Source organism: Protopterus annectens, chromosome 7.part0 (assembly GCF_019279795.1).
Source record: "Protopterus annectens isolate FY-2018-M chromosome 7.part0, PAN1.0, whole genome shotgun sequence".
Lineage (NCBI taxonomy): Eukaryota > Metazoa > Chordata > Ceratodontiformes > Protopteridae > Protopterus > Protopterus annectens.
This window is the reverse complement of record NC_056739.1, coordinates 1,577,491,059-1,577,516,982: the sequence shown is the minus strand read 5'-3', so window position 1 is coordinate 1,577,516,982 and position 25,924 is coordinate 1,577,491,059. Positions and strand designations below refer to the sequence as shown.

At 42.7% G+C, this 25,924-nt stretch overlaps 1 protein-coding gene across 5 annotated transcripts in view; it reads left to right on the top strand.

Moving 5' to 3' along the window:
• The window catches only part of PHF2 (PHD finger protein 2), a 3,400,138-nt gene that overhangs the window by 1,807,847 nt on the left and 1,566,367 nt on the right, over window positions 1–25,924 (top strand). For all 5 annotated transcript variants that reach the window (XM_044078128.1, XM_044078127.1, XM_044078125.1 and 2 more), the window contains exon 12: window positions 1,866–1,955. In XM_044078128.1, the coding sequence (XP_043934063.1) occupies window positions 1,866–1,955 (90 nt within the window). The remainder of the gene's footprint in view (window positions 1–1,865; window positions 1,956–25,924) is intronic.

The window sequence follows — 25,924 nt, the reverse complement described above, 5'->3', positions numbered from 1 at the left end:
GGTGGTTGTGATTGCGTGTGTGTGTGTGTGTGTGTGTGTGTGTGTGTGTGTGTGTGTGTGTGTGTGTGTGTGTGTGTGTGTGTGTGTAAATAATTATATGTTTATTAATCTATTGTTCATCAATGCATAAAAGCACTGTACATTACATAAATGCACATCAAATCTCAATTTAAAAAATAAATTAAAACTGAAAAAAACTTGGGGGGGGGGGGTCATTAGGATGATTGGTCAATAGCCTGCACTTCTACCCTGAGATGAGATATTTTGGGGAAGTTTAATGCTTGAGCAATCTGGTGGAGACTCACAAGTCATGCACTTTGATTATAAGAAGAATGGAAGCAACTACATCTCTTTTACCATTGCAGTAGCCACTTCCTAAAGTAGAGATGTAGCCATAAGGATGTGCATGTAACTCCTGATGGATGCCCCCTCCCTCGGACTACAGATGAGTTACTGTTGAGGTCAACTTCTCAAAGTGTTGGGGGGGGGGGCTATTTCACAAAGGTTTATGTCAGGGGTACCTGGAAGGAGCAATTGAGTGATCTAGGAGTTTTGTGGGTGTATAAGCCCCAGGATGACTGCTGAGATGCTGTATTGTGCCTGGAGGGTACTTAATAAAAAAAAAGTTTTGCTACTTTTGTGAGACAGTGAAAAGTTATGTGGTCCTTTCATTAATAGCACATCTGTTTCTTTTTCAACAAGACACAGAGAGAAAGTGTAAGATGTAATGCACTCTTCTCTTGTTCATAGTGTTGAAGACACAGTTCTCCCCGTCCTCTTTCTGTTTATAGACAAGTCACATAGCTTTGTAGCAGATTTGGTGAACAGTTCTATCATTTTGTATTGGGTGATTGGAACCAAAAACCGACTAGATAAGTAGAAAAACAGTTACAGTGTGTGTGTTTAGTCAAGACATATTTGCTAAAGTTGTCAGGCTGTGACCTTACTGCCAGTCTTTTGCCAAGTAGAGGGGAAAAATGGACTGTGTACTAAGAATTATGATATGGTCACCAGTCTGCTACAGTTTATTATATGTTCTGAGTCAGATTTCAAGAAATTCACCCCTTAAATTTTGCTAACTTATTTTTTAAATTGTAGTATTAATTGGAATATTTGTTTTGGGCAGCAAAATAGAACTAAATGGAACAAGACGCTGTTCCAAATAAAAGCACATTGGTAACAGAATACTGTTGGAATGTTCCAGGGGAGGTGCTCAATGTTTTGGTTTCTGTCTGAATGCAACTCTGAGTAACAAACAGTAAACATTAGTAAGGAATACATTAATATCATCTTTGTAATTTGGGGATGTAGTGTTTTGATGAGTACCTTATACAGTTGTACAGTATCTGTCCTGAACTCATATTTATTAGGTTACCCATTACAGTTTGCCTGCTGCACATTATAGCCATACATGTAGGATGTTATTTCCATGCAAGACTGTTACTTCAAGATCGATGTACATCAGATAAAGAACATTTTTTTTTATTTTTATAGTGTGCGCTCTTTCTCTGAGTTGCAATGACCTCAGAGCAAGAATATTGCAGTAAGGAGTGTGGGGTTCTTCCCTCATATGGAGAGGATGCTACAGAAACATGAAAGTGATAACTTGTTTTAGATGGAAGGTGTAGTGATTGCACAAAAATCTTTTCCCTTATGATTAACTAGTGGAGTATTCCTTTGTGTATCTGAAGAAATAGTTTTGTGATGTGCAGGTAGAACTGCACTTTGGGGGCTTGTTTGTGGAGCCAACATGAGGAAGCCATTTGTGAAAATAATCATCTAGATCAGTTGCCCATTAAGTAAGGTATTGACACAGCACTACAGACTCAATAGTTAGTACTATTTTTCTCTCTTGGTTTTTACAGGCTTTTTTTGATCATGAAGACGAGCTCCCAGAAAACCTCAAACCAACTCAACTCATCAAAGACCTTGCCAGAGAAATAAGATTAAGTGAGGTTAGTTGCTTTAATATCCATACTTTCTGTGTATCAACTACTCTGTTGTTTAGTTGTTTCAGTAGTATATGAGCTGTAGTGCACTTTTGCCCGCTTTGCATACTTAATCAAACTGACTTGTTTCTATATCTGACTAAAGAAAGTTGTATATGATACTGCAGCAACTTCAGTATGGTATGTCATATGAGTTTCTTATATCTTATATGAATTTATTATATGAATTTTTAGATGTTTATGTAAGTTACAGTTATTGTGCTGTATACCATCCCATTATTGGATATGTGACTTGGAAATCTTGGTGTTTGCTAACAGAGATTTTGAGAGACAAATAGTCTACTTTGTGTAATATGAAAAAAATACTAATGTGTGGTTTAAACAGAATAATTCATGGCAACCCTTTTTTACATTTGAAAATGGCATAATAAAGATTTGGCCCAGTGGTAAAGAGGGATGAAGCCCTGACTACAGCCCAGGAAGCCAGTGTTCCATTAGCAATGCCTGAGCTTGAAGTGCTAGGTGGAGTGGATGGGCTTAAATGGTTGATGATGGCTTGCCCATCCTGAAAATAGGGAGATGACATTCCACAACACAGGTGACATGTAACAGTGGCTAGAGAGTCATCTGTGGAATAAGCTGGGCATACTTGCACTGGGAGCAGTGCCTGTGCTCCTCTGAGTTGGGGACATTCGATGGATGTCTCTGCTTTAGCACAGCAACAATCATGAGTTAGCAAGCTACCTAGTAGCAGTAAAGAATAGGCCACTTCACAACACACGCAGACTAACCTTCTCTTTACCACCTGATTCTTACCACATATGGAACAGATGGGCCGATCAGTCTTCCCTGGCAGGAACATCCAGTTCCCTTCCCAGTGGAATGAATGGAACAGTTGGGTGCAAATAGGGGAGGTACTGGGGAAAGGGTCCTGCATAGACTGAGGCAGGGAAAGGAAAATGACACAGTAAGTAAAAGTGATCGCTCCTCCATTGGACTGGTTGTTTGCAAAAGCCTTATCCTTCTACCCACCAAAATACTTTCCTCTGCCCCCCCCCCTTTTCTTGCCCCATTACCAAGCATTTTTTATTTAAAAAGTTAGAATTTTGTTCAACAAAAAGTCCTGTTACCTCGACCAAATGTTTTGTTTTGTTTTATTTTAATTAATGTTCCAGCACGTTTGTTCATTAATTAGAACCATTTCAAATATAGAAACAGTAAAGAGATTACAGTGAAGTTGTATTTTTTTCTCAGAACTGTATTTTTCTCACTTTATGTAATTGCTTGTTGCATCACCTTTTTTTTTTTTTTATTTTTTTCCCAGAGGAATCTTATTACTTAGGAGATTTTTTTTTGTTTCAGATATCCTACATTTCGCTTACTTTTATGTGTTCATATCTCAAAACCAGATACTGTTATGTTAAAATTGAGCATATAGACATGCAAAGCCACCTTTATCTTGTGTATGAACACAGAGGCAAAAAAACAGTGATGCACACTAACAGTGAAGCTTATTACTTAGGAGATTTTTTTTTGTTTCAGATATCCTACATTTCGCTTACTTTTATGTGTTCATATCTCAAAACCAGATACTTTTATGTTAAAATTGAGCATATAGACATTCAAAGCCACCTTTATCTTGTGTATGAACACAGAGGCAAAAAAACATTGATGCACACTAACAGTGAAGCTTACCCCACTGTTAACTTAGTGGTTGCTAGTCCTTGGGGATAAGGGGGTATTCCACCGTCTGCATCTTCATATTTCCTTTGCCAACTCAGCAACAAGATCACAGTTCACCTAGTACTCAGCTCCCCTCTTTATAACCGATTTGACTTTTCTCTTTAGTATTTTCTCTTTCTACACTCACAAATAGTTTTACGAATAATTTTATGTGAAGATATGTATGCGATTCTCATCTAAGCGTCTCAGTTTGACACAATGTCATTTTTATTGCATACTGTTTCTGTAGTATTGTTCTCGGTAATTCAGCATGCACAAGGGCATCAAAAATGGGCCTGTTGTCCCATAAAATTCTGTCCCAAGACACACACACACACACACACACACACACACACACACACACACACACACACACACACACACACACACACAACCTCTGTGTCATTTGTGTTAGGTCAGATCACCTGCAGGCTGCCACAAACAGCTGTAAGGGTTTTGGCCCATGCTGCCTGTAGTAGCAGGAAAAATAGGCTTATTCTGAAAGGTGTATTACCCTCTTTTTCATTGGAGCCATCCATGGACAAGGAATAATATAGGGAAAAAGACAGAGATAAAGAGAGATAGAAGGAAAAGAACAGGAAGAGATTCAGTCCATCTTTCTGCTTTTCCCCTTTTTTGTTTCCTCATCTGGATCTGACACAGATGAGAAGGGTAGGCTGTTCTACAGCACCCACAGACTAGCCTGTCTCTTCCACCTGACTCCTACAGAATGAACAGATAGGCTACCTAGTCTCCCCTGCCAAGAAAAAATGGGCCATAATGCTCTTGCCTAGTTTGAGGGTGCCCAGCTCAAACCCCAGTAGAATGAATGGACCATTTGGGGGTGCAGGTAGGTGAGCCATTTGGGCACGGTGTAGCAGTGTCAGTGCCAGTGCTGATAGTGATGTTCCCAGTGTTATCCCCAGAGGTGGGATCTTACTGCACCAAAACCATTGTCCCATTGGATTTCTCTTCTAAGAAGATAGCAAGCAGTCAATCTTCTAAGAAGGAGCTGTGCAGGTTTTGCCTTCTTGCCCTCACTCATCTACCTCCTTTTTCACATCTACTAGGTCTGTACAGAACTCTTTGGATGTAGATTGAGACAGGATGATGAGGGCTTTTGTGAAGGTGAAAACTGAAATGTCCTCTGTATCTAGGGCAGATTGCGTTGGTCCATCATCTCCCCCCAGACAAACTCCTTCCCTAGTTCATGTTTCTCCAACAGTGGTCTCAGAGCTGTCATTATTGCCAGAGGTTCTCAGGTCAGCTTTGGTGGGTTTGGATACTGTAGTACTGAGCAGGACCCCTCTGCATCATTTGACTCAGAGAGCTTTGAAGTCAATGGAGTCTTGGCATTGAACCCTTGATGCCAGGTCCTTGACACCTTCCTCAACTCTGACTCATTTGGTGCCATTCTTGCTGTAGGGTCTTCAGTGTTTGAGTCTTCTTCTTCTGTCTCAAAGTAGGATTGATTCAGTCAGTATGCTTTAGTGCTTCTATCTTTGGTGCTGTTGATGTCAACTTCGACGGAGACCAGTTTGTTATTGGCTTGGAAACCTCTGGTGCTGGTAGCTTCATGGTTGGCCTTCGGTGTCACTGAAAAGGCTAGAGATGCGTCAGCAGCCTCTACTCCACCTAAGGAACACTTCATTGTTTCTTCATCCTTTCAGCATTTTTTCTATGGATACAGCAGTCCTGAAGGCTTCTTTCAGCCTCATTAGGAGGCTCACATTGAGTTTCCTGGTGATTTGGATGAGCTTCCCCCTTCAGATCTGCCAAGAACACATATGTGTAAAAGGAGACATAATGACTCCCCAGTGGAGTCCCTCGCACTCGCACTGACCTTGATTAAGGGGAAGGGTCCCTATGGTCTTCTCCAGAAGATGAAGTTTGGCAACATTCTAGAATTTATACACCAGAGGAGTTCCTTCTCCACAGATGAGGAAATGTTCTTTGGCCTTCAGGTCTGCTCTCTCTACCTCCTGTGGGATACCTTTTGTTGACCATATAATGGACCGATAGATGAGAGGATATGGGAGGAGTCCACCATCACCAAGTCCATATCATTTTTGATCACCCACCCCCAAAACAGACAACTGTGAAGTAAAGACCCTCCGTTAGACTCCTTTATTGGAGCAGTGGCCACCAAGAAGGAACTGTTCAATGACAGTCCAGCTGTTCATCCCCCAGTAAGGAGTCATGGTCATTGGATGGAATTTGTAAGTAGGCATATGCCTTGGATTTGTATGTCTTGATGGTATTAAACTGTATGACACTTTTCCAAAGAAGCATCATAGAACAAGCTTTAGACTCTTTGATAATGCCAGCCATGGCTAAATCTAGGTAACCGCTTAAGTCTCAGATGATCACTGAGCTTACAATAGCCAGCCTGTCCATGAGAGTGATACATAGTGCAGCTTATAGGCGTTTAGCGCAGCAGTAGTTGGTACTACCATGAGGTGCCATGTTTGGCTGCAGTCCTGCAGTTTTGCAGGCACCTTTAAGGCATCCATTTTAAATACCCCAGCCTTTATACGTTCTCTCTGTTTAGACCAAAAGTTAAATCAAAACTCCAGAAGACTGAGCAGGATGCCAAGACACTGTCTGATTTGTGAGTTCATTTTAAAGCCCCTCTAGGATTCTTTTCTAGGAATCAGAAGTGACACAGGTCACCATGGCCCATTCAACAGGTACTGCACCAGAGGCAGAGGAGATCAACAAAACCAAGGATTGAGGAGTCCTTTTTCAGGAAAGAAGTCTCAGCATTCTTGAAGGGATGTCCGACTGATATCCTCTTGAAGCAGTCTGGGGCCATTTGTCTCTTCATCCAGATTTGTGGATGACTGTCATGCAGAACAACTGGATGAAGAGCATAATATTCAGAGGCTATGTCATTCTGTTTTCACTGGCGTTAAAATTGTTATCACTGCCTCTCCCAGATATGCCACCTCATCAAAAGAAGGCAGTGGCAAAGAAAATTGGAAGCCTCCTACAAAAGGGAGAAATTCAAGAGGTCCCACTATTCCAGATTCATTTTAGTTTCAAAGAAATCAAAGGACCTTAGGCCCATTCTACATCTCAGCAGCCTAAATCAGTAGGCAAAGAAGACACAGTTCTAGATGGTCACAGTGCAAACAATTCCTCTGTGAAAAGAATGATTGGACATGCCTTATAGATCTTAAGCATGCCTACCTGCACATAAAGATCAACAAGGAGTCCAGAAAGTGCTTATGATTGTGAGTAGGAGCCAGTTATGGCAGTAGTTGCAGCCAATCTGTGTAACTCAAGAGAATTTGTACATTCCCATATCTACTTGATTCCCTACTAGCTACAGGGACTAATTATTTTGCTTATGTCTGTCATTTGGCATATCAGTCAACACTGAGAAATCCATCTTGGATCCTTCCCTATTACTGGTCTTCATTTGACAAAAGTTAATGTATCATCAAATTACTAGAAGAAAGATTCTCTTCTTTAACAAATATAATATTGACACCCCTTTCTCACCTTTCTTCTCCAGCATCCCTTATTCTGAAAGTCTTGGGTCTGATGCCAGCATGTATATTTTTAGTGCTTCACACAAGGTTTCACGTGAGGAATCTGTAGTGGATGTCTTATATCCTTACAAAGTCATTAAGTCCAAATTGAAGATAGGTAGAAAAATATCTAGGATCTCAGTGATTATGGAGGTAGACTAAGGCTGCAACATAAATTACAGTAGTCTTAGATTCCCAACTCAATTTGATTCTAATCTGTTTGGGTATTGTTGGTGCAGCACAGTTCCTCTATCAAATTAAGTGAGATATGTGAGGTTCTACCATGAAAAGCATCATCGCTACAATACTTCCTCTAATGAAAGGGGTAAGAGCAGTGAATCTGTTCAGTTCTGGCCATGAGTCTTTAATGTATGTGATAGTAGTTTGATGTCATCTGGGCTGAAAGAGTTGCACACATTTATTTCTTTATTTATTTATTTGTTTGTTTGTTTGTTTGACATTTGTTGTCTGGGTTTGTCCGACTGAACTTGCACCCTTTTTCAGCGGAGGCCAGGGGAGAATAGCTCCACAGTACAGAAATTATACAAAAGTACAAATCAAAGTACAAAATTATGCAAGTGAAGAATTGTCAGTGCTGGCTAAAAAATCCTCAGTTCAACAGTAAAAATTATATAAGCATGAAAATCAATGTGCAAAGTTGTGCATGTATGAAATTCACAGTACAGAGCAAAAAATTCATGGTACTAGTTATGTTAATGAATTGTACAAGAATAAAAATCAAAGTACAAGTTATGCAATTGATGAATTGACAGTGCTGACTAAAAAATTCATAACTCAATAGTACATATTTTACAAGTATGAAATTCATTGGGCAAAAATTGTGCATGTATGAAATTCACAATACAGGGCAAAAAAAATCATGGTACTGATTATGCTAGTGAAGACTTAAAAGGAGTTAAGTATACATTAAGTAGGTATAATAGAAAATATATACAAATGATGAAGACTGATGATCAGAGTGTAGTGCAAGAAGAAATGTTGGTGATTATAATAAGTAAGAATTGAGTATAGTGGAGGATTAGGTCGGAGCAAACTTGCAACATTAAGAAGAAGTTGTTATTGGCGGTCTAGTATGACAGATAAAGAGAATTTGTTTGACGAGTAGGGGTGCGAAGAGAGAGGGGGCAAAATGAGTGTCAGATTACTGGTGGCCGGAATATAGAGGGCAGTAGTAGATTATTGTTGTAATACCCTGCTGGGAGTTAGAATAGATAATATTATTGTGGGAAAGGAGGTAATAGTGAAGAATTAGAGGGAGGGAGGAGAGTAAAGGAGGAAGGAGGGAGTGGAGGGGTGTAGGTAGGTTGGTGGGTGCTACTGTGATTATTCAATCCTGTTGGACTCTTGACTATTTAATGGCCCCAGCTGTGGACACTATCATCACCCCAGTTTGCCTCTCCGCAGTTTGTAAGAAACATTCTTGTGGAGATGAACTGTCCCTTAGTTCAAATGAGAAGACTGCTTACTTTACCCTTGTCAGGGGCCACAGTGACCACCGACACCTACTCACTGGAATGAGGGGGGCATTTTGAGGGGATGATGACTTAAGGCACATGATTCAGCTAGAGATCAATCTTCATTTAAATGTAATGGAGATCTGGGTGGTCCTCCCAGCAATGCAGGCATTTCAAGACTGCATTTCACAGGGTGTGATTTCCATACAGTTAGGCAACAAGTCAGTAGACTGGTACATCAACAAGCAGTGGGGATACAAATCCTATCCCTTTGATTAGAAGACCCAAGAGTGTGGCAGTTGGCAGAGTCTTCACATTGCTTTCTAGCAGCAATGCACATTCTGATTGGACATGCTTTAAAGATCTTAAGAATGCCTGCCTCCACATAAAGATCAACAAGGAGTCCAGAGGTGCTTGTAATTCTGGATAGGAGCCAGCTAAGGCAGTAGTTGTAGCCCATTTGTGTAACTCAAGAGAATGTGTACATTCTCAAATCTACCTGATTCCCTACTAGCTACTACAACAACATTGTCCATTCTGTCAATCAATAGATTGGGTTCAGCTGATCTGTTCTGATGCCTCAAGAATTGTTCCTCAATCCAATAGTAGTGAAAACAGTCTTTCACTACAGGGGCCAATGTTGCTCCAATCTGTTTGATTCCCCTGCCAGTATAAAGTCCAGCCACTAATTCACTATAAACCCTCTACAGGGACAATCAGCAAAGGATGCTCTTGTCTGTCAGCGGCCGCCTAGACATCTCTGTGTTGAATTTCCTACATTAAGCTTCTCTGTATAGCAGCAGCAGCTTGGAATATATTGCATACCTTTGCTAAACATTACAGACTGGCCATTATTTCCAGATCCAGAGCATCCTTCAGAACTGCTGTTCTCAGGGGCATCCTTTATTGATTCCATCCAGGAAGTCAGGTAGCTTGGGATTCTGCTGCATAAGTTGAAGAGGATTGACAGGACAATATAACATACAGAGTTTATGTGCTTACCATAACACTTGCATCATTATTATCCATAGTTCATCCACTTTGACTGCCTCTTCACCATTCCCCTACCAAATTCACGTCTGGATAGACCTAGTAGATGCACTCTGAAGCTCATCCAGACATATCTGCCTTTCTAAATATTGCATCATTTCATTAGAAACGTAAGCAGCAAACTCAATCTGAAGAGGTAGAGTAGCAGGGACAGTATGGTAGTAGGGAAAGTGCTGGAATGCTTGGAAGCATGATAAATTGTGGGACTAAATCTGCTGGACAGAGAACATCTGAGAAGTTAAAGTGGAAGGACTATGGATAAAAAGATCAAGTAGTATGGTAAGTATATAACTTCTGATGAGAAATTGTTCAATCTCGCTGTTCATTCTTACACATGGGGATTGGCTCTGAGTCAGCCGCTTTACTAGCTGAAGATCTCAGAGTAGCTCAAGGCCAGGTCCCTATCCCATGATGCTCTCTGTCCTACCTCAGATCTAGTTTGCCACTGCAACAGATCGGAGGTCGTCGGAGAGCTCGGGCCAGTTTGTTACACTTTTTTCTAGTTTTTTCTAACTATTTTGCTATATAGTTACTTAGATTTACCTTTTCTACAGTTATAAAACGTATTGGGCTAGTTAGCCTTTGTTTACTTTTATCTTATCTGAGTTTTGATGAGATTTCGTCCTTTCAGAGCGGCTGCTCTTAGACCTTTGGCCTTCCTTAGTTATTATACCTATCCTATTTAACGCAATTCTCATATTAATAGTGTAGTGTGTTTAGCTTGCTATTTAGGTATAGAAATTATATATATATATATATATATATATATATATATATATATATATATATATATATATATATATATTAGATATAGATAGATTTTCATTGTTTATTGTTCAGGGATCTGACAACTCAATTGTTATACTAGGTAGACTTTTGTGTGTGCTTTGTTGCACAGTAATCGGTTTGTTAAGCTTAGGGTGTACTGTGGTTTTTGCTCCTATGGCTGATCAAAGGAGAGGCAAAAATCAGGGTTTAAAAAGTGCCCAAAATGTGGGCAGAAGATGTCCATTACGGATGCCCATGTGAACTGCGTCTATTGCTTGGGGCCAGTTCACCTCCAAGAGGATTGCTCTATCTGCCATTCCTTCAGTAGCAGGGTTTTGCTTGAGAGAACTACCGCTGGGAACTACCACCCCATTAGCCTGACAAGCCTGCTCTGCAAGGCCATGGAACGTATCATCATGGAACTCATAAACAAAGACAATGGAGATCTCCAAACTCTGGACCCCACACAGTTCTGGTTTGTAAAAGGCAAAGCATGTCTCCTAAACCTGATAGACTTCTTTGAAGTAGTCACCAAAGCCATAGATGAGGGTAAGGTGGTTCACACAGCCTGTCTAGATCTTGCCAAGGCGTTCAACACCACCCCCCACTCTGGAATTATAGATAAACTCACTAAACTAGGTATAAATCCCTATATCACAAGATGGGTTGCCAACTGGCTTACTGACAGAACCCACACTGTGAAAGTAGCAGACTCCAAATCAGACTTCAGACCAGTGACAAGTGGAGTACCACAGGGTTCAGTCCTGGGTCTTCTCCTGTTTGGTATCTACTTCTCTGAAGTACAGGCTAACACAGATGGGCTTTGGCTAACTAAATTCGCAGATGACTGCAAACTAGGAGCCATAATCGAAACTCCTAACGATGTGGACATCCTACAAAAGGGCCTTACTGAGACAGATGCCTGGTGTCAAAGCCATGGTCTCAAGCTCAATGCCAAAAAGTGCATTGTCATCCCCTTTGGTAAAAACTCTGTACCCATGAGCTACCACATAGGCGGTAGTCTGCTTGACACCGAAAGTGTGATAAGAGAACTTGGAACACAGGTAGACAGTAGTCTCTCCTTTGATAATCACATCGCCACAGTGGTCAGGAAATCCTTCTACATGGCACACCTCATCACAAAAGGTTTCTCATCCAGAAAAAAAAGAGGTTATTATTCCCCTCTACTCATCACTCATTAGACCCATTATAGAATACAACGCCCCTTTTGGTATGTACCTCACAAGACATCTACAACAACTGCAAAGGCCGCAGAAATAACCTCACAAAGACTATTACTGGCCTCAAACAGATGCCTTACGCAGACCATCTCAAAAAACTCCAGCTTTACTCCATCGCATATTGCCTATTCAGAGGTGATCTCTACTTAACTTACAAAGCTATGTCAAACCCAGAGCTGTTGGACATGCTACACTTAAAGAAATCCCAATCCCTCCGAGCTACACGCTCTAGGGACCTAAACCTTGTCACCACAATAAAGAGAACATGCTGGAGGGATAGATTCCTGTCCCATAGACTTCCCATACTCTGGAACAGACTACCTATCTATGTCAAACAGAGCTCCAAATTAGCAGTCTTCAAGAAAAATCTTGATGATTGGATGGGTAATAGGAAATTCACCCCGGGGATCACTACTGTGGTTCTGCTTGACAGGGGCACAGGAAAATAATTTTCTTGGGTGGTAAAAGCCAGGGTACCTTTTTGGCTAGGCTTGTATAGGCCCTAGGGCCAATAGCCTAGTACCTACCTATGAACCTATGAGAAGAAGGAAGTTGGTGGATAGAGGGTTATTGAAGCCAGATTTTCAGGAGTCCTTGGACAAGGCTGACCAGACCTCCATGATGTCATTGAAGGGGTCAAAGTCATCTAAAGCTTCTTCGGAGCCTAAGTCATCGGCTCCGACTCTTACTGTGAAGGTGCGGTCGCTGGCTCTGCAGTCTTTGGAGCCGTGCACCGAGCCAGTGTTTCGGAACCAGTCCCCGGTCGTGGAACTGGTCTGAAACTTGAGGTCACCTATCCTTCAATCTGTGGCTTCTTTGGTTCCTTCAACTCGATGTTCTTCGTGTTTCACTGTTGCAGTCATTACTCTTGGGTTATCCTGCTGGCAGGCTACCCTCAGTCGGCCTGAATTCCAAAGTCTAGGTCCGGTGTCGGTTGCTGTCACCTCTTCCCTGACGTCAGTGCACCAGGGGTATAAAAGATGCAGCCAACGCCATTTTCTTCAGTCTTTCTTGCCGCGCGGTGCCCGAAGCATAAGCAGTTCGCAAGTGCCGGTCGGCCAACTCCTGAGATTTTCGTGTTCAAATTTCAGATCCGAAGTCTTCATTAAAAGCTAAGTACCCCGTTGGGGAAACTTTTTTCTTGCTCCAGACCGATTTCAGAAAAAGTTAATAATTATATTTCTTGTGGGAAGCAAATACCTCATAAGGACTTTCATTCTTACTGTATTCCTTGCCTAGGCCCTGACCACGACGTTGCTAGTTGTCGGTTTTGTGCTAGATTTAACCAACGCACTATTAAGCGTCAGTACGATTTTGCATTACACTATTTTGGCAGAAGATTAATTATACAATGTCATCGGATAGCCATCCGACTATCGGAATTCACAAGAAATGCAAAGAAAAAGAAAAGGACAGGCATCCGAGGTCCAAAACCGACGACGAGGCTTCTTCTAAGCCAGTCGCCGGTTCTCAGTGTGGTGCCTTCGCAGCCCCTGGCGCCCACTACCGACTCCCACGTGGAGTCGACTAGGCCGCTGGAAGCTCAAGGTATTGGACCTTCGGAGACTATTCCCTCAGATGGGTCCAGAGCTGCTGAGCAGGCATCGGCTTCCGAGGGTGTTTTCAGGCCTACTCAATTATACATTAAAACGACTTCAGCTTCAAAAGCAAAGACTAAAGCACCTTTAAAGACAAAGAAACAAGTACAACAGCCTCATGGACAGGCCTCCATGCCCAAAAAACAGCTGCTCAAAATGGCCGAAGACTTAATTACTTTGATCAGGGGTTCCCATCCCCCACCTGATAAAAGGCCTAGGCAAGAGACAGAATATGAATCTTCAGATCAGGTTTCCATTTCATCTGATTCCTCTTCTGATCAGGAATACTCTCTTCCTCCCTATGAGGATTCTGATGCTGAAGAATCTATCCCTTCAGCCTCTCCTCCTGAGGATTAGTCTTTTGGGGAATCCTTGCATACCATGAGGGAGCATTTCCACTGGGAGAGTCAAGATTTTTCAGAATCTAAGAAAAGGCTCAGAGACTTCCTTTTACTACCACAGCACAGGCCCCTAGCTATTCCACCTGTGTTAGACATTGTAGATGATGTATTTTCAGAGTCCACTCTGACCCCTGACTCCTTACCTCCAGCTCCTGTTAAGCCAGACAGGTACTACAGGGTTCCTGACTCTCATAAATTCCTTTTCAACAACCCTGCTGATGACCCAGAAACTATCTCTCAGGGTCCCAAAGGGGTCAAGGCGTCCGCTGCAAGAAACCCTACCCCATCTGATAGGGATTCTAGGGCATTGGACAGATGGGGAAAAAATATTTACACCTGCTACCTTGATTATAAGGGCTTTAAATTGTCAGTTTCATATGCTCAAATATTAGCAGTATGCTATGTCACTGCTTAAGCAAAAAATGTTGATAAATTCTGAATGTGCAGAAAACAAAGAAATGCAGGATTTATTGCATGCAGCTGAACAAGTTGGAAAGCATACTTTGCAATGTGGTTTTGATTCTTTGGGGGCCTCCTGCAGGGCCGCTGTTACGGGTTCTGTCATCAGGAGGCATGCTTGGTTAAAGGAACAAAATCTGCCTGATCATGTCAAAGCAAAATTATTAGATGCTCCATTACAGCATGATACCTTGTTTGGTGTTAAAGCAGAAGAGGTGTTAAAGAAAATGGAGGACAAAGCTAAATCTATGCAAACGGTTAAGGATTTCTTACAGGTACAGCCTCCAAGATTTAGCAGACACTGACCTACAAAGAATTGGTCCTTTCCAGTGTCAGACAGACCACAAAGGGGCAGATACAGACGCCCAAGAGGCAGATCCCAGCCCCAAGGTTCATACAGGTCTAAACAATGGGGTGCTTCTACCTCCAAAAGTGGAGAAGACAAATCACAGCCATACAGGAAACAGTCCCAATGACTTCCCCCTGCCTGCACCAAGGACTTATCTTTTCCTAGCAATAACCTCTGCAAGACGAGTCTCAGAGCTACAGGCACTCATGGCTGTAGAACCTTTTATCATTTTTTATCCAGACAGGGTTTCTCTGAGGACAAACCCAACATTTATGCCTAAGGTAGTGTCCAGTGTGGCCCGTAACCAAACTGTTCATCTGCCAACTTTTTATCCAAACCCACAGAATAAGGGGGAGAGAATTCTGCATTCTTTGGACATACACAGACAGCTTAGATTCCTCTTGGACAGAACCAAAGCTTTCAGAAAGACAGAGCAACTACTAGTGGCATATGCTGCAGGATCACAAGGAAAGGCTATCTCAAAGAAGACTATTTCAAAGTGGATAGACCACTGCATTCGTTTCTGCTATTCACATCATGGCAAGCCAGTGCCTAAGGGCATTAGGCCACATTCAACCAGAGCAGCAGCCACTTCAGCAGCCTTCCTCAGGGGAGTACCAACCAAAGACATTTTAGAGGCTGCTACCTGGAGTTCAGTGCACATCTTTACAAAGCACTATCATTTACCACTCTACTCTAAATCCAGGGCAGGCTTTGCCACTGCAGTTCTGCAGGGCCTCATAGCCACTCCTAATGCTATTTAGCTCCAGCCTTCCAACCATAGCTTTGGGATTCAACCCAAGTGTAATGACTGCAACAGTGAAACACGAAAAACATAGTACAGTTGTGTACACTTACCATAAATGTAGATGTTCGAGTGTATTCACTGTTGCAGTCCAGGTTTCCCACCCACCATCCCCCATATCTTTGCTGGAACTTATCTGCACTTCTCTAATCTATACAACCTATGTGGTGTATTTGATTGTAGATGAAGGTATAATATATTTTGGTGCATGCATGTTTTATTGGCATATTTTTTGCCTACCCTTTTGGGGGCACCTGACATCTGGTGCAAGAAAAACTGAAGAAAATGGCATCGGCTGCATCTTTTATACCTCTGGCGCACTGACGTCAGGGAAGAGGCGACAGCAACTGACGCCAGACCTAGACTTTGGAATTCAGGCCGACTGAGGGTAGCATGCCAGCAGGATAACCCAAGTGTAATGACTGCAACAGTGAATATACTCGAACATCTACATTTATGGTAGGTGTACACAACTGTACTTTCTTCGAGGACCCTCTCTGATGTGGATGTGGACCATGTGGTGCAGAGGCTTTTGAAGAACCCGGCACTGGCAAAATTGTTATCAGCCTCAACCCAACCGGTTTCGGAGCTTAAGACTATCCCACCTGCTGTGACTACTCCTCCTCCGAGCCGAGCCTTAGGAGCCGGGGGAGGAGGATCTGATGATTGTGGAGCCTTCAGAGCCAAGGCCTGTTCCAGTGCCATCAGCTCCGTCAACCCTGACGTCTTCGGTACCATTGGAAGAGTCTGGGAGCCGACACTCTCTGGTCGGCTCTTGGGGGGAGAGCCAAACCAATGTGTCGGTTCCGACCCTTCCTCTCGGAGCACCAGCTCGGCTCCATCCACTGGTACGGAGCTCACTGTCTCGGCACTAGGAGGTTGCCATCTTCTTCAGAACTGGAGGCTTCCTCCGGTCGGAGCAGTGGTGCCTTCGATGCTATGAGGAGGGTTATTTTGTCCAAAGCACGCACATCATCACATCCCTCCTTCCCTAAAGTACCACTTTCTGAATCGACATCGCAGGTCTCTGTGAAGCGTCGAGACCCGGAGCCTCAGGTAACCCCATCAGGTGACCCTTGCTCTACTGAGACCTCACCAGAAGCTCTCACTGATGAGGTTCCCAGAAGGAGACTTTGTAAGAGGAGGCATTTAGATTCCCTGCAGGAGTCTTTGACATCAGACACCGACTTAGAGGAATTGGAAGGGTCCCCATGGTCCTCCTTGAAGGATATCTCCTTTGCGGTAATCCTGTAAGTCCTTAAGCAGAGGGGTGTCTGCAGTCCATTAGCCCTTCTGAGGATGAGTCGGTGCTCCTGAAGGCCTTTAGGTCTCAACCTTCCACTTCCTGGGTGACTCGGCCCTTCAATGTACGAATGGAATTGATTGCTCGAAGGGCATGGGAGTCTCCTGATACTATGGAACTGGTCCCTCAGAGGCCCAGCAAGTTTATCACCTCCCCCCAAGACAAGATATTCCTCACTAAGGGAGTTCCGGTTTATGCCATGGTGGTGGCAGCGGCCAACAAGAAAGAGATGTCCAAAACCTCTTCTACTGTCCATCCTCTTAATAGGGATTCCAGGACTATGGACAGGTACAGGAAACGCATCTTCAGTTCTGCGACCTTTGTTATGCTATCGCTTAACTACTTGACTCATTTTACCCATCTTCAAAGAGATCTCCTAAAAGAGCTCTGAGATACTCTGCAGGGTAGTACAGATGGAGCTGTCTCTGAGAAGGTGACAGCCCAGCTTAATACCCTTAATTCCATAATCAATTCATCCATGCGGCTCATGTCCTATGCAGCTGATGGTTTGAGTCGGGCAGCAGGTTCAGCGATAGCTCTTCGGGGACAGTCCTGGATGCGCATATGCTGCTTTGCGGAAGCCTTCAAGTCTTCCTTTGTCAACATCCCATTCGATAGCTCTTCTCTTTTTGGGCCCAGGTCAAGGAGACTCTCACTAGGTGTGAACAAGACGGGAAGACTATCTGCCATAGGAATCCATTTTTCCACCCATACCAGACCATAACCCAAAGGGCAGAAAGGTGGAAAAATGTGGTTCCGAAAGTCCCAACGAGCTTTTCAGAACACAAGTAGTGAACCCCCCTCCAGGGGCAGAGGAGAGGGTAATTATGGAAGACATTGCAGAGGGGGTCCGCAGAACCAGGGAGATAGGGATCAGTTCCTTGGTAAGCCCTATCAGTGCTCCTGAAAGGAGGCCTGATTGTCCTACTTTAGAGGCAGTCGGGGGTCACTTGGCTTTGTATCTGGATGCCTGGCTAGGAATTACTACAGGTTCTTGGGTACAAAACATCTTTACCAGAGGTTACATCATTCCATTCTTAGAAAACTTAGCTGTTGGGGAAAAAAATCCCAGACGTTCCACCCAGTCTCAGGGATTAAGCAGCCATAGAAATCCAGTGGCTGCAGGAAAAAAAAGAGTCATCCAGCCAGTCCCAGCAGACCAGATAGGATCTGGAACTTACTCCAGATTCTTTTTAGTTCCAAAGAAGACAGGGGACTGGAGACCCATTTTCGATCTCAACAGACTCAACACATTTGTAAAGAAGGAGAAGTTCCGGATGGTCACGCTTCAGTCTATTCTCCCATTCCTCGGAATGGGTGATTGGATGTGCTGTATAGATCTGAAGGATGCATACTACCATATCAAAATGGCCAAGCCATCCAGCGATCATCTGTGTTTCCAGCTGGGAGCCAGTCACTACCAGATCCGAGCACTTCCCTTTGGACTCAGAACAGCCCCCAGAGTGTTTACCAAATGCATGGCAGTGGTTACGGCTCACCTGAGGTGTCTAGGATTCCACGTGTTTCCATATCTGGACGACTGGCTCCTCACCGCCACCTCCAGGCGTCAACTAATTCTGTCCAGGGATCACACTCTCAATCTCTGCTCTCAGTTAGGCATCACTATCAATTTCAAAAAGTCTGCGTTGTCGCCATCGCAGCATATCTCCTTTATCAGAGCAGAACTAGACACCACCACCGCTACAGTAAAATTGCCCCTGGACAGAATAACCACTCTCAGAAACCAGTTCTCGGACATTTTGCAGAGAAGAAAAGTACCGGCCCATCAAGTACTGAAGCTACTAGGTACCATGGCAGCTATGCTCATAGCAGTTCCTCTGGGAAGTATGCACATGAGGATTCTTCAGTGGTTACTCTACACCCAGTGATCTTACCAACAACTTCCGATGTCATTCTTAATCATGATTACGGACTCTTGCAAGAAGGATCTTCGCTGGTGGTTGACCAGCCAACAAGTTACAGTGGGTCGACTATTTGATTCTCCCCCACCGTCAGCCACGGTGACCACGGATGCTTCTCTGATAAGGTGAGAGGGGGCTTTTTCAGGGAAGAACAGCCCAAAGCATCTGGTCAGAGACAGAGTCACAGTTTCACATCAATATTCTGGAGCTGAGAGCGGTGCTTTTGGCGTTGCAGCACTTCCACGACTCTCTGCCTATAGGGACGATTGTGATACAGATGGACAACATGTATGTGGTCTGGTACATCAGCAAGCAAGGGGGAACCAAGTCTTACCCCCTTTGTCGAGAGGCCTTGAGAATTTGGCAGTGGGCAGTATCCACCGGGCGTTTTTTGATAGCAATGCATATCCCGGGGAAATCCAATGTGATAGCAGACAAATTGAGCAGAGCCATTCTGTTACCACACGAGTGGTCTCTTAAAGACAAAGTTGCAGAGATGATTTTCCGCAGATGGGACCAGCCTTGCTGCGACCTGTTTGCATCCCCTATGAATGCCAAATGCAGAAGCTACTTTGCCCTAAATCCTCTGGGGGACAGCCCAAGGGACTCGCTCGTGTATGATTGGCCCCCAGGACTCCTGTATGCCTTCCCACCTTTACCCCTGATTCCGAAATTCTTGCAGAAAGCCAAAAGCTTGGGAAGGACTGTAATCTTAATAACCCCTTTTTGGCCTCATCAGATTTGGTTCCCCTTCCTCCGACTCTATCAACTGGAGGAACCCTTGATTCTGGACCCAGTTCCAGACCTGCTGACACATTCGTCAGAGGCCCTCCATCCCCCCTTCATTCCCTCAGACTGACAGCTTGGCTGCTCTGATTCCCAGCCTAGCCAGGTCACACGTTTTTTCTTCTGAGGTACAGCACATTCTTCTATCTTCGCATAAGGCTTCCACCAGAAAGTTGTATGCTAGTAAATGGAAGCGATTTGCTTTTTGGGGCTCCCAAAATAACATTGATCCTTATGTTGCCCCAATTGGTAGTATCTTGGAATTCCTATGTAAGCTTTTTCATGAGGGTGCTGCCAGCTGCTACTGTTAGAGTTCAATTGGCTGCAGTTTCTTGCCAGTTGAAATTTCTTTCTTGGAAAACTATTTTATTGGTGGCCATTACCTCAGCACGTAGGGTGTCTGAGCTTCAAGCCCTTTCTATCAAAGCCTCCATATTTGGTGTTCCATCCAGACAGAGTTTCTCTGAGAACTAATCCTTCATTCCTGCCAAAGGTGTGTTCTGAGACTAACCTGAATCAAACTATCGAACTTCCAGCCATTTTCAGTAATCATTCCAGTAAGTTGGAGTACATGTTGCATAAACTTGATGTCCACAGACAATTGAGATTCTATTTGGGCAGGACAAATGAATACAGAAAATCTGACTAACTCTTTGTATCTCATGCTGACACTAAGGAAGGATTACCAGTCTCTAAAGTTACTCTTTCCAAATGGTTAACTGACTGCATTAAATTTATATACTCTTCAGCAAACCAAGCATTAGAGCATGGTGTGAAGGCGCATTCCGCTAGGGCTGTTTCCATGTCTTCTGCTTATGCAGCTCGATTGCCTTTGGACACTATATGTGCAGCTGCCACTTGGTCAGAGTGGACAGGGCCTCCAGGGACAGGGCTTCCTTTGGTTCCACTGTCCTCAGGAATATACTCCCTTGAGCCACCCAGGATTAGGGTGCTTGGTACGTTACCCATGTGTAAGAATGAATGGTGAAATTGAACAACTTCACATAAAGAAGTTATGTACTTACCATAACGTTCGATGTGAGTTGTTCATCTCGCCTTCATTCTTACATTCCCACCCGCCTTCCTCCTCCAGGGTCTGGAAGAATAAGTAGACTTGGGGTCTGGTGGTCTTGTTCTGGAACTTCTTGCTCCGGTGGAGTATTTATTGAGTTATACCTGTTTATGCTGGGTTCAGCAAACTAGATCTGAGGTAGGACAGAGAGCATCATGGGATAGGGACCTGGCCTCGAGCTACTCTGAGATCCTCAGCTTGTAAAGCGGCCAACTCAGAACCCATGTGTAAGAATGAAGGTGAGATGAACAACTCACATGGAACGTTATGGTAAGTACATAACTTCTTTTTTAATAGTGTACATCATTTGTTTTTTTTTCTGTTTTTTGTTAGTGGATGTAATATTTTTGTACTTGATGTTCTGACATTCATCTGTGTTAAAGTAATTGACCAGCCACAGTAAGTCTAAATTCTTAAAAGTGAAGGCTTGAAGATTCATAGTCCTGTTCATTTGTTCAAAATTAAAGGGGTGGACTGACAGAATGTTTTTTTTTTTTTTGGGAGACATTATTATATTGGTTTCGCCTATTATTACCAACTATCATTTACAGAGGCGATTTCTGTCTGAAGTTATGCCCTGGGAACCACAGTAGGAATGAGCCAGGTTTATAGTTTTCCACATAAAGCTTGTACTTCTGCAGTCTTAATTTCATAAATGCCCACAGTGGCATTACCCAGCCCTTTCTACTGTTGGGTAACAAGATCCTCGTGTTATTAAGTGTAAGATGAGCTATCAGGAAGTGATCATAGACTGAGGTGACACCACTGTAATAAAAGAGACTTATATAATGTTCTTATAGTTTTGTTATAGTGGCAGATGGCTATATGAATACTTGTGGTATAATTTATACACTCTCCATCCCCTTTGAGGTTTCTGCTTTTAGTGAAGTTTGCATCACTGAGATGTCAGTACCTTTTTTAAGGATTACTGGTCCGTGAATTCATTGTAAATATGGGAAGTAGCTGAAGGTGGATATTTCTCCTCAGTGTGACGTTTTTCAGCTGTTGGATGTCCCTGAGGTGCTTGGATACTGTCTCTCACTAGGACCATTAGGGTGGATGCTGACTATAAAAGAAGTGTGCTGTATGCTGCCTCTTTATTTATTTTTTGCCATCTTGTATGAATAGTTACTCCACTTTATTTCCCTAGTTTGTTAGTCAGCTCCTAAACCCTTGTCTTGGTCAGTGATAAGTACAAACTTCTTTTACAGGGATACTTATTTTAGAGATACTTAATTTGTATGGCTTCCTGCTGTTTCTTATGAAGCTGTAACAGGAAATGGTTACACTTCATGGTATTAAAATCATCCAAAAGAATTCTGTCTGCAGTGTCTTTTTTGAGGAGAGCCACAAGTTGGATAATTGAATTTTGCAAAGACTTGAACAGAAAAACTATAGCTGGAAAACTTAAAGAATTTACAATTTATTTTAATAGCAGGACTTAGCAGGTGTTTTACTTGTTCATTCTACTTCTTTCAACTAGCAAAATTAAACATTTGTTTTGAAAAAGGAAAGAAGCAACACATATAGTCTTCATCTAAGAAATGAAATAAAATTACAACTGTGGAGGCTACATTTGTTGAAATACCGGATCAGACAATGGTAATGGAGTGATCTGGGCCTGTTGTATTAAGGAAGCTGTGTGTTCTTTGGCTGCTGTAGTTAGGATTCTTCCACCTGCTATGTACATGGAAGACCAGTTGATGCCTATGACCTCCTTACCATCTCAATTTCTCAACAGCAGTTTCTAAGAGAGGAAACAGCATTTGGACAGTTGTTTTATTTCCCATCAGGGTTGTAAAATTGGTGTCTGATATGGGAACTTGATTTGGTCATAAAAAACTTCCAGCTCAGATGTCCATTTCTAAAAAAAAACATACAAGAATAACATCTGGAGTTATTCCTCATGTTCTTTATTAGGTCCCTGTTGCATTAGCCATCACAATATAGGTCATATACTGCCAAGGATAACATACATCTGGTCAGTATACAAAACTTCAGGTTCTTTCCTTCCGTACCATATGTCTGCCCTTAGCACTACAGGATGTGCTGGTAAAATAATGACATACGAACATGCTAAATCTCAGAAATTTCTTGCCATTACTGTGTTCTTGTAGACTGTCATCAGCTTTACGATTTGTACTGTTGGTGGTCAGCTTCAGCTGCGTAGATTTTGGGTAGATAAAGTACCCCACTTTGGACCCTTCTTTCTTGTCAGAAGATTTATTGATCTTCCTATCTTGTTTCTGTCAGAAAGAATATGTATGCTTGTGGATGACAAATCCCATATAAGGATTTTCATCCCAGTTGTGTTTTCTGTCTTCTTATTGTTATTTCCATCAAAAAACAGTCAGGAGTAGGCTTGATTTCTTTTGAGTGTCTCTCAAAAGTAGACATCCAAGAGACTTGGCATGGGTGGCCATGTCATTTTATTCCCCAGCAGTGGACATCTTCCCTTAGCCCAGGAAAAAATAACAAACTTATAAGAGAGGTGTGTAATGGAAACCATGCAGCCACCTCTTTTGTGTGGTCTGAGACAGATGACTCTGCTGAGGTGCTTATGCAGCCCTCAGACCACTTGTCGACTTCTTCTTGTCCCTCTAATTGTGTCACCTTCAGAAGTTGCTGTAGCTTGGAAGTCTTGCATGTCCTAACAGACTGTTCATCCAGCAGAGTCTTTTGGGGAATGGACAACCATACATTATCTTGCATGAGGGTGAGAGAGGCATACTTCAGGTACTGATGAGGGAGGATATGGTCAGTGGGTCATTAATAGATGTCTGGCCTATGGCTTTAACACAGAGACCATGTGTATGGACACTCTAAATAAGTACACTCAAAGACTATACATGTCACCTTCTCTTACTCTGTCTTCTCCAAAAAAGTGACTCAGGAGGACTGGTTTAAATTTGCACAAAGTTTATTTGAGGCTGTCCAGTCCATAAACCCTGTTTCCCAGTCTCTCGTATTTCACTCTAATTAAGAGGAAGAGAGCTGCTCATTCCTGTGAAGAAGAAATTCAACCTAAATCTGATCAGGAAGATGTTTCACAAATTTCTTCCCCCACAGCCTGTGAATGAGAATCTGAAGATGCTCTTTTCTCAGACTTCCCATATGAAGAAATCTCCTTTAGAGGTATTATTCAAAAATGAAGTATTTCTTCAAAGGGGAAAGGAAAGAGGTGTCTGATTCCCAAAAGAGGTGTAACGAGCTCCTCAGCATGGATTCTTCTAAACTTGTGGCCATCTCTCCGGTTTTAGGTCCCTTGGACAGTATTTTTTCAGTAGCATCATTATCTCCAGATTCTCAACTTCCAGCTCCAAAGAAACCTGATATATTTTATAGAATATCAGATACACACATGGTTTCTCTATAAGAATGTTTCTGCAAACCCTGCTATACTTTCCTTAGATGCAGAGAGAGGTAGTAAAACTTTTTTCTTCTGCTAATATGTCCCTAATGACGAAGATATCTATGATTTTGATAGATTTGGCAAAAATGTTTATACTTCCCTTACTTTGGCCTTTAGAGTGATAAGTTGCCAGACCCATGTGTCTGAGTATCCCTTACCCATGTTTGCAAATATGCATCAATCTTTGGCTGAGCTCCCTAATCTAGAGGTTAATCCATTCTTTTGGAAAAGGTCAACTTAGGTTATTAAACATTCTGTCAAGTGATGTTGTAGATAGTGTCTCCACTGCTGTTGCTATGGGGAAGGCAGTCATGAGAAGAAATGTCTGGATAAGACGTCAAAAATTTCCAGTTGATGTAAAGGCACAATTGTTAAGTGACCCTCTGGAAAAAAAAAGACCTTTTATTTAGTAACTCCCCTGCTAAAGTATTTAAAAAATAGTAGAAAGAGGTTAATTAATGGAAGGAGTTAAGCAATTTTCTTTTTCATCCATTCCTAAACACCAAAGAAACAATCCCTCCAATCCAGGGCTATTGTTTGAAAAACAGTTAAGTCAGGCCAAGGAAAAATCTTCTAAACAACAAATCAGATGATGCCAATTTTCATTTTGTCCTCAACTGTTGGGTTTGGATCCGAACCTCAGATCCAATTCGGCCATTACTAAAGCTTGTGGTAACTAAAAAGCTCTCGAGCTTCTCCCTTACTCATAATGAACCAACCCCTAACATACCCCAGATCTCGTTAGTCGCTTTTCATGTAAAGATGTGGTCAGCCGTCGCACTCGAGTTTCGATTGTTCTCTAGGCAGATAAGTAATTTTTTTCTACAAAAAACTTTACATAGGTGCATAGATTCATAGGTGTTTACTAGGTTAACGACCACAAGGGCCTTTTTAAGCCTAGCCATGTATCCCAAATCTCTGATGAGTTCTGACACCCTTGATAAGTCTAAGCATGGGCCTGGGAGATGAACTATTTACAGGTTACCTGTATGCATCAGAGACATAGGTGCCAAACCAGGGATACATTTCCGGTTTACCATCCAATTGTCCAAAATGCACTTGAATTGGATTAGGGAGGAACTCTGCTTCACATAGATGGGGAGCCTGTTCCATAGACGGGATAGTCTCTGGGATGCATACCTGTCTGTCTAGCAGGTCCTATTTATATCACAGCAAGGTTTAAGTCTTTAGAACAGGTAATTCTAGTACTGTTTGTTTTGTGGATATGCAGGAGATCCATCAGAGTGTGGTCTGACAATGTCTTGTATGTCAGGCATAGATCTCCCCCCAAAACCATGTAGGAGACTGAGTACAGGGATAGGGCCTTGAGGCGGTCTGCATAGGACATATTACTTATGCTTTGTATTCTTTTAGTGAGGAACCTCTGTGGACGTTCCAGTTGTTGGATATGCCTGCTTAGGTACATACCAAAGGGGGCGTTGTACTCAATGATAGGTCTGATGAATGCCAAATACAGTGGAACAATTACTTCCTTGGACTTAGATGCCATACTTTTGTTTATAAGTTGCACAACATGGAATGATTTCCTCACCACTGTAGACATGTGATGATCAAAGGCTAGACTACTATCTATGTGTGACACTTAGTCCCTGACTACTGGGTCAACTGTAAAGGATGTGTTGTCAATATGATAGTTACCAGTGATGGATGACTTCCCAAAGGATACTGTTATGCATTTCTTGGCATTTAGTTTTAGTCCATGACTCTGACACCAGTTGTTTGTCTGTGTCAGCCCCGCCTGGAAAACATTTGTGTCAGTGTGTGAGATTCAATGACAGCTCCTAATTTGCAGTCATCTGCAAATTTAGTCAGCCAGAGACCACTGACATTGGCCTTGACTTCTGAGAAGTAAATGCCAAAAAGGAATGGTCCAAGGACTGATCCCTGAGGGACTCCACTTGTGACTGGCCTCTTTGTAGAGGTGGACTCTCCAGTTCTAACTTCCTGGGTCCTGTGTGTGAGCCAGTTGGCTATCCACTGGGTGACGTACGGGTTTATACCTAACCTCTTGAGTTTGTCAACAATGCCTGAGTGGGGTATTGTGTCAAATGCCTT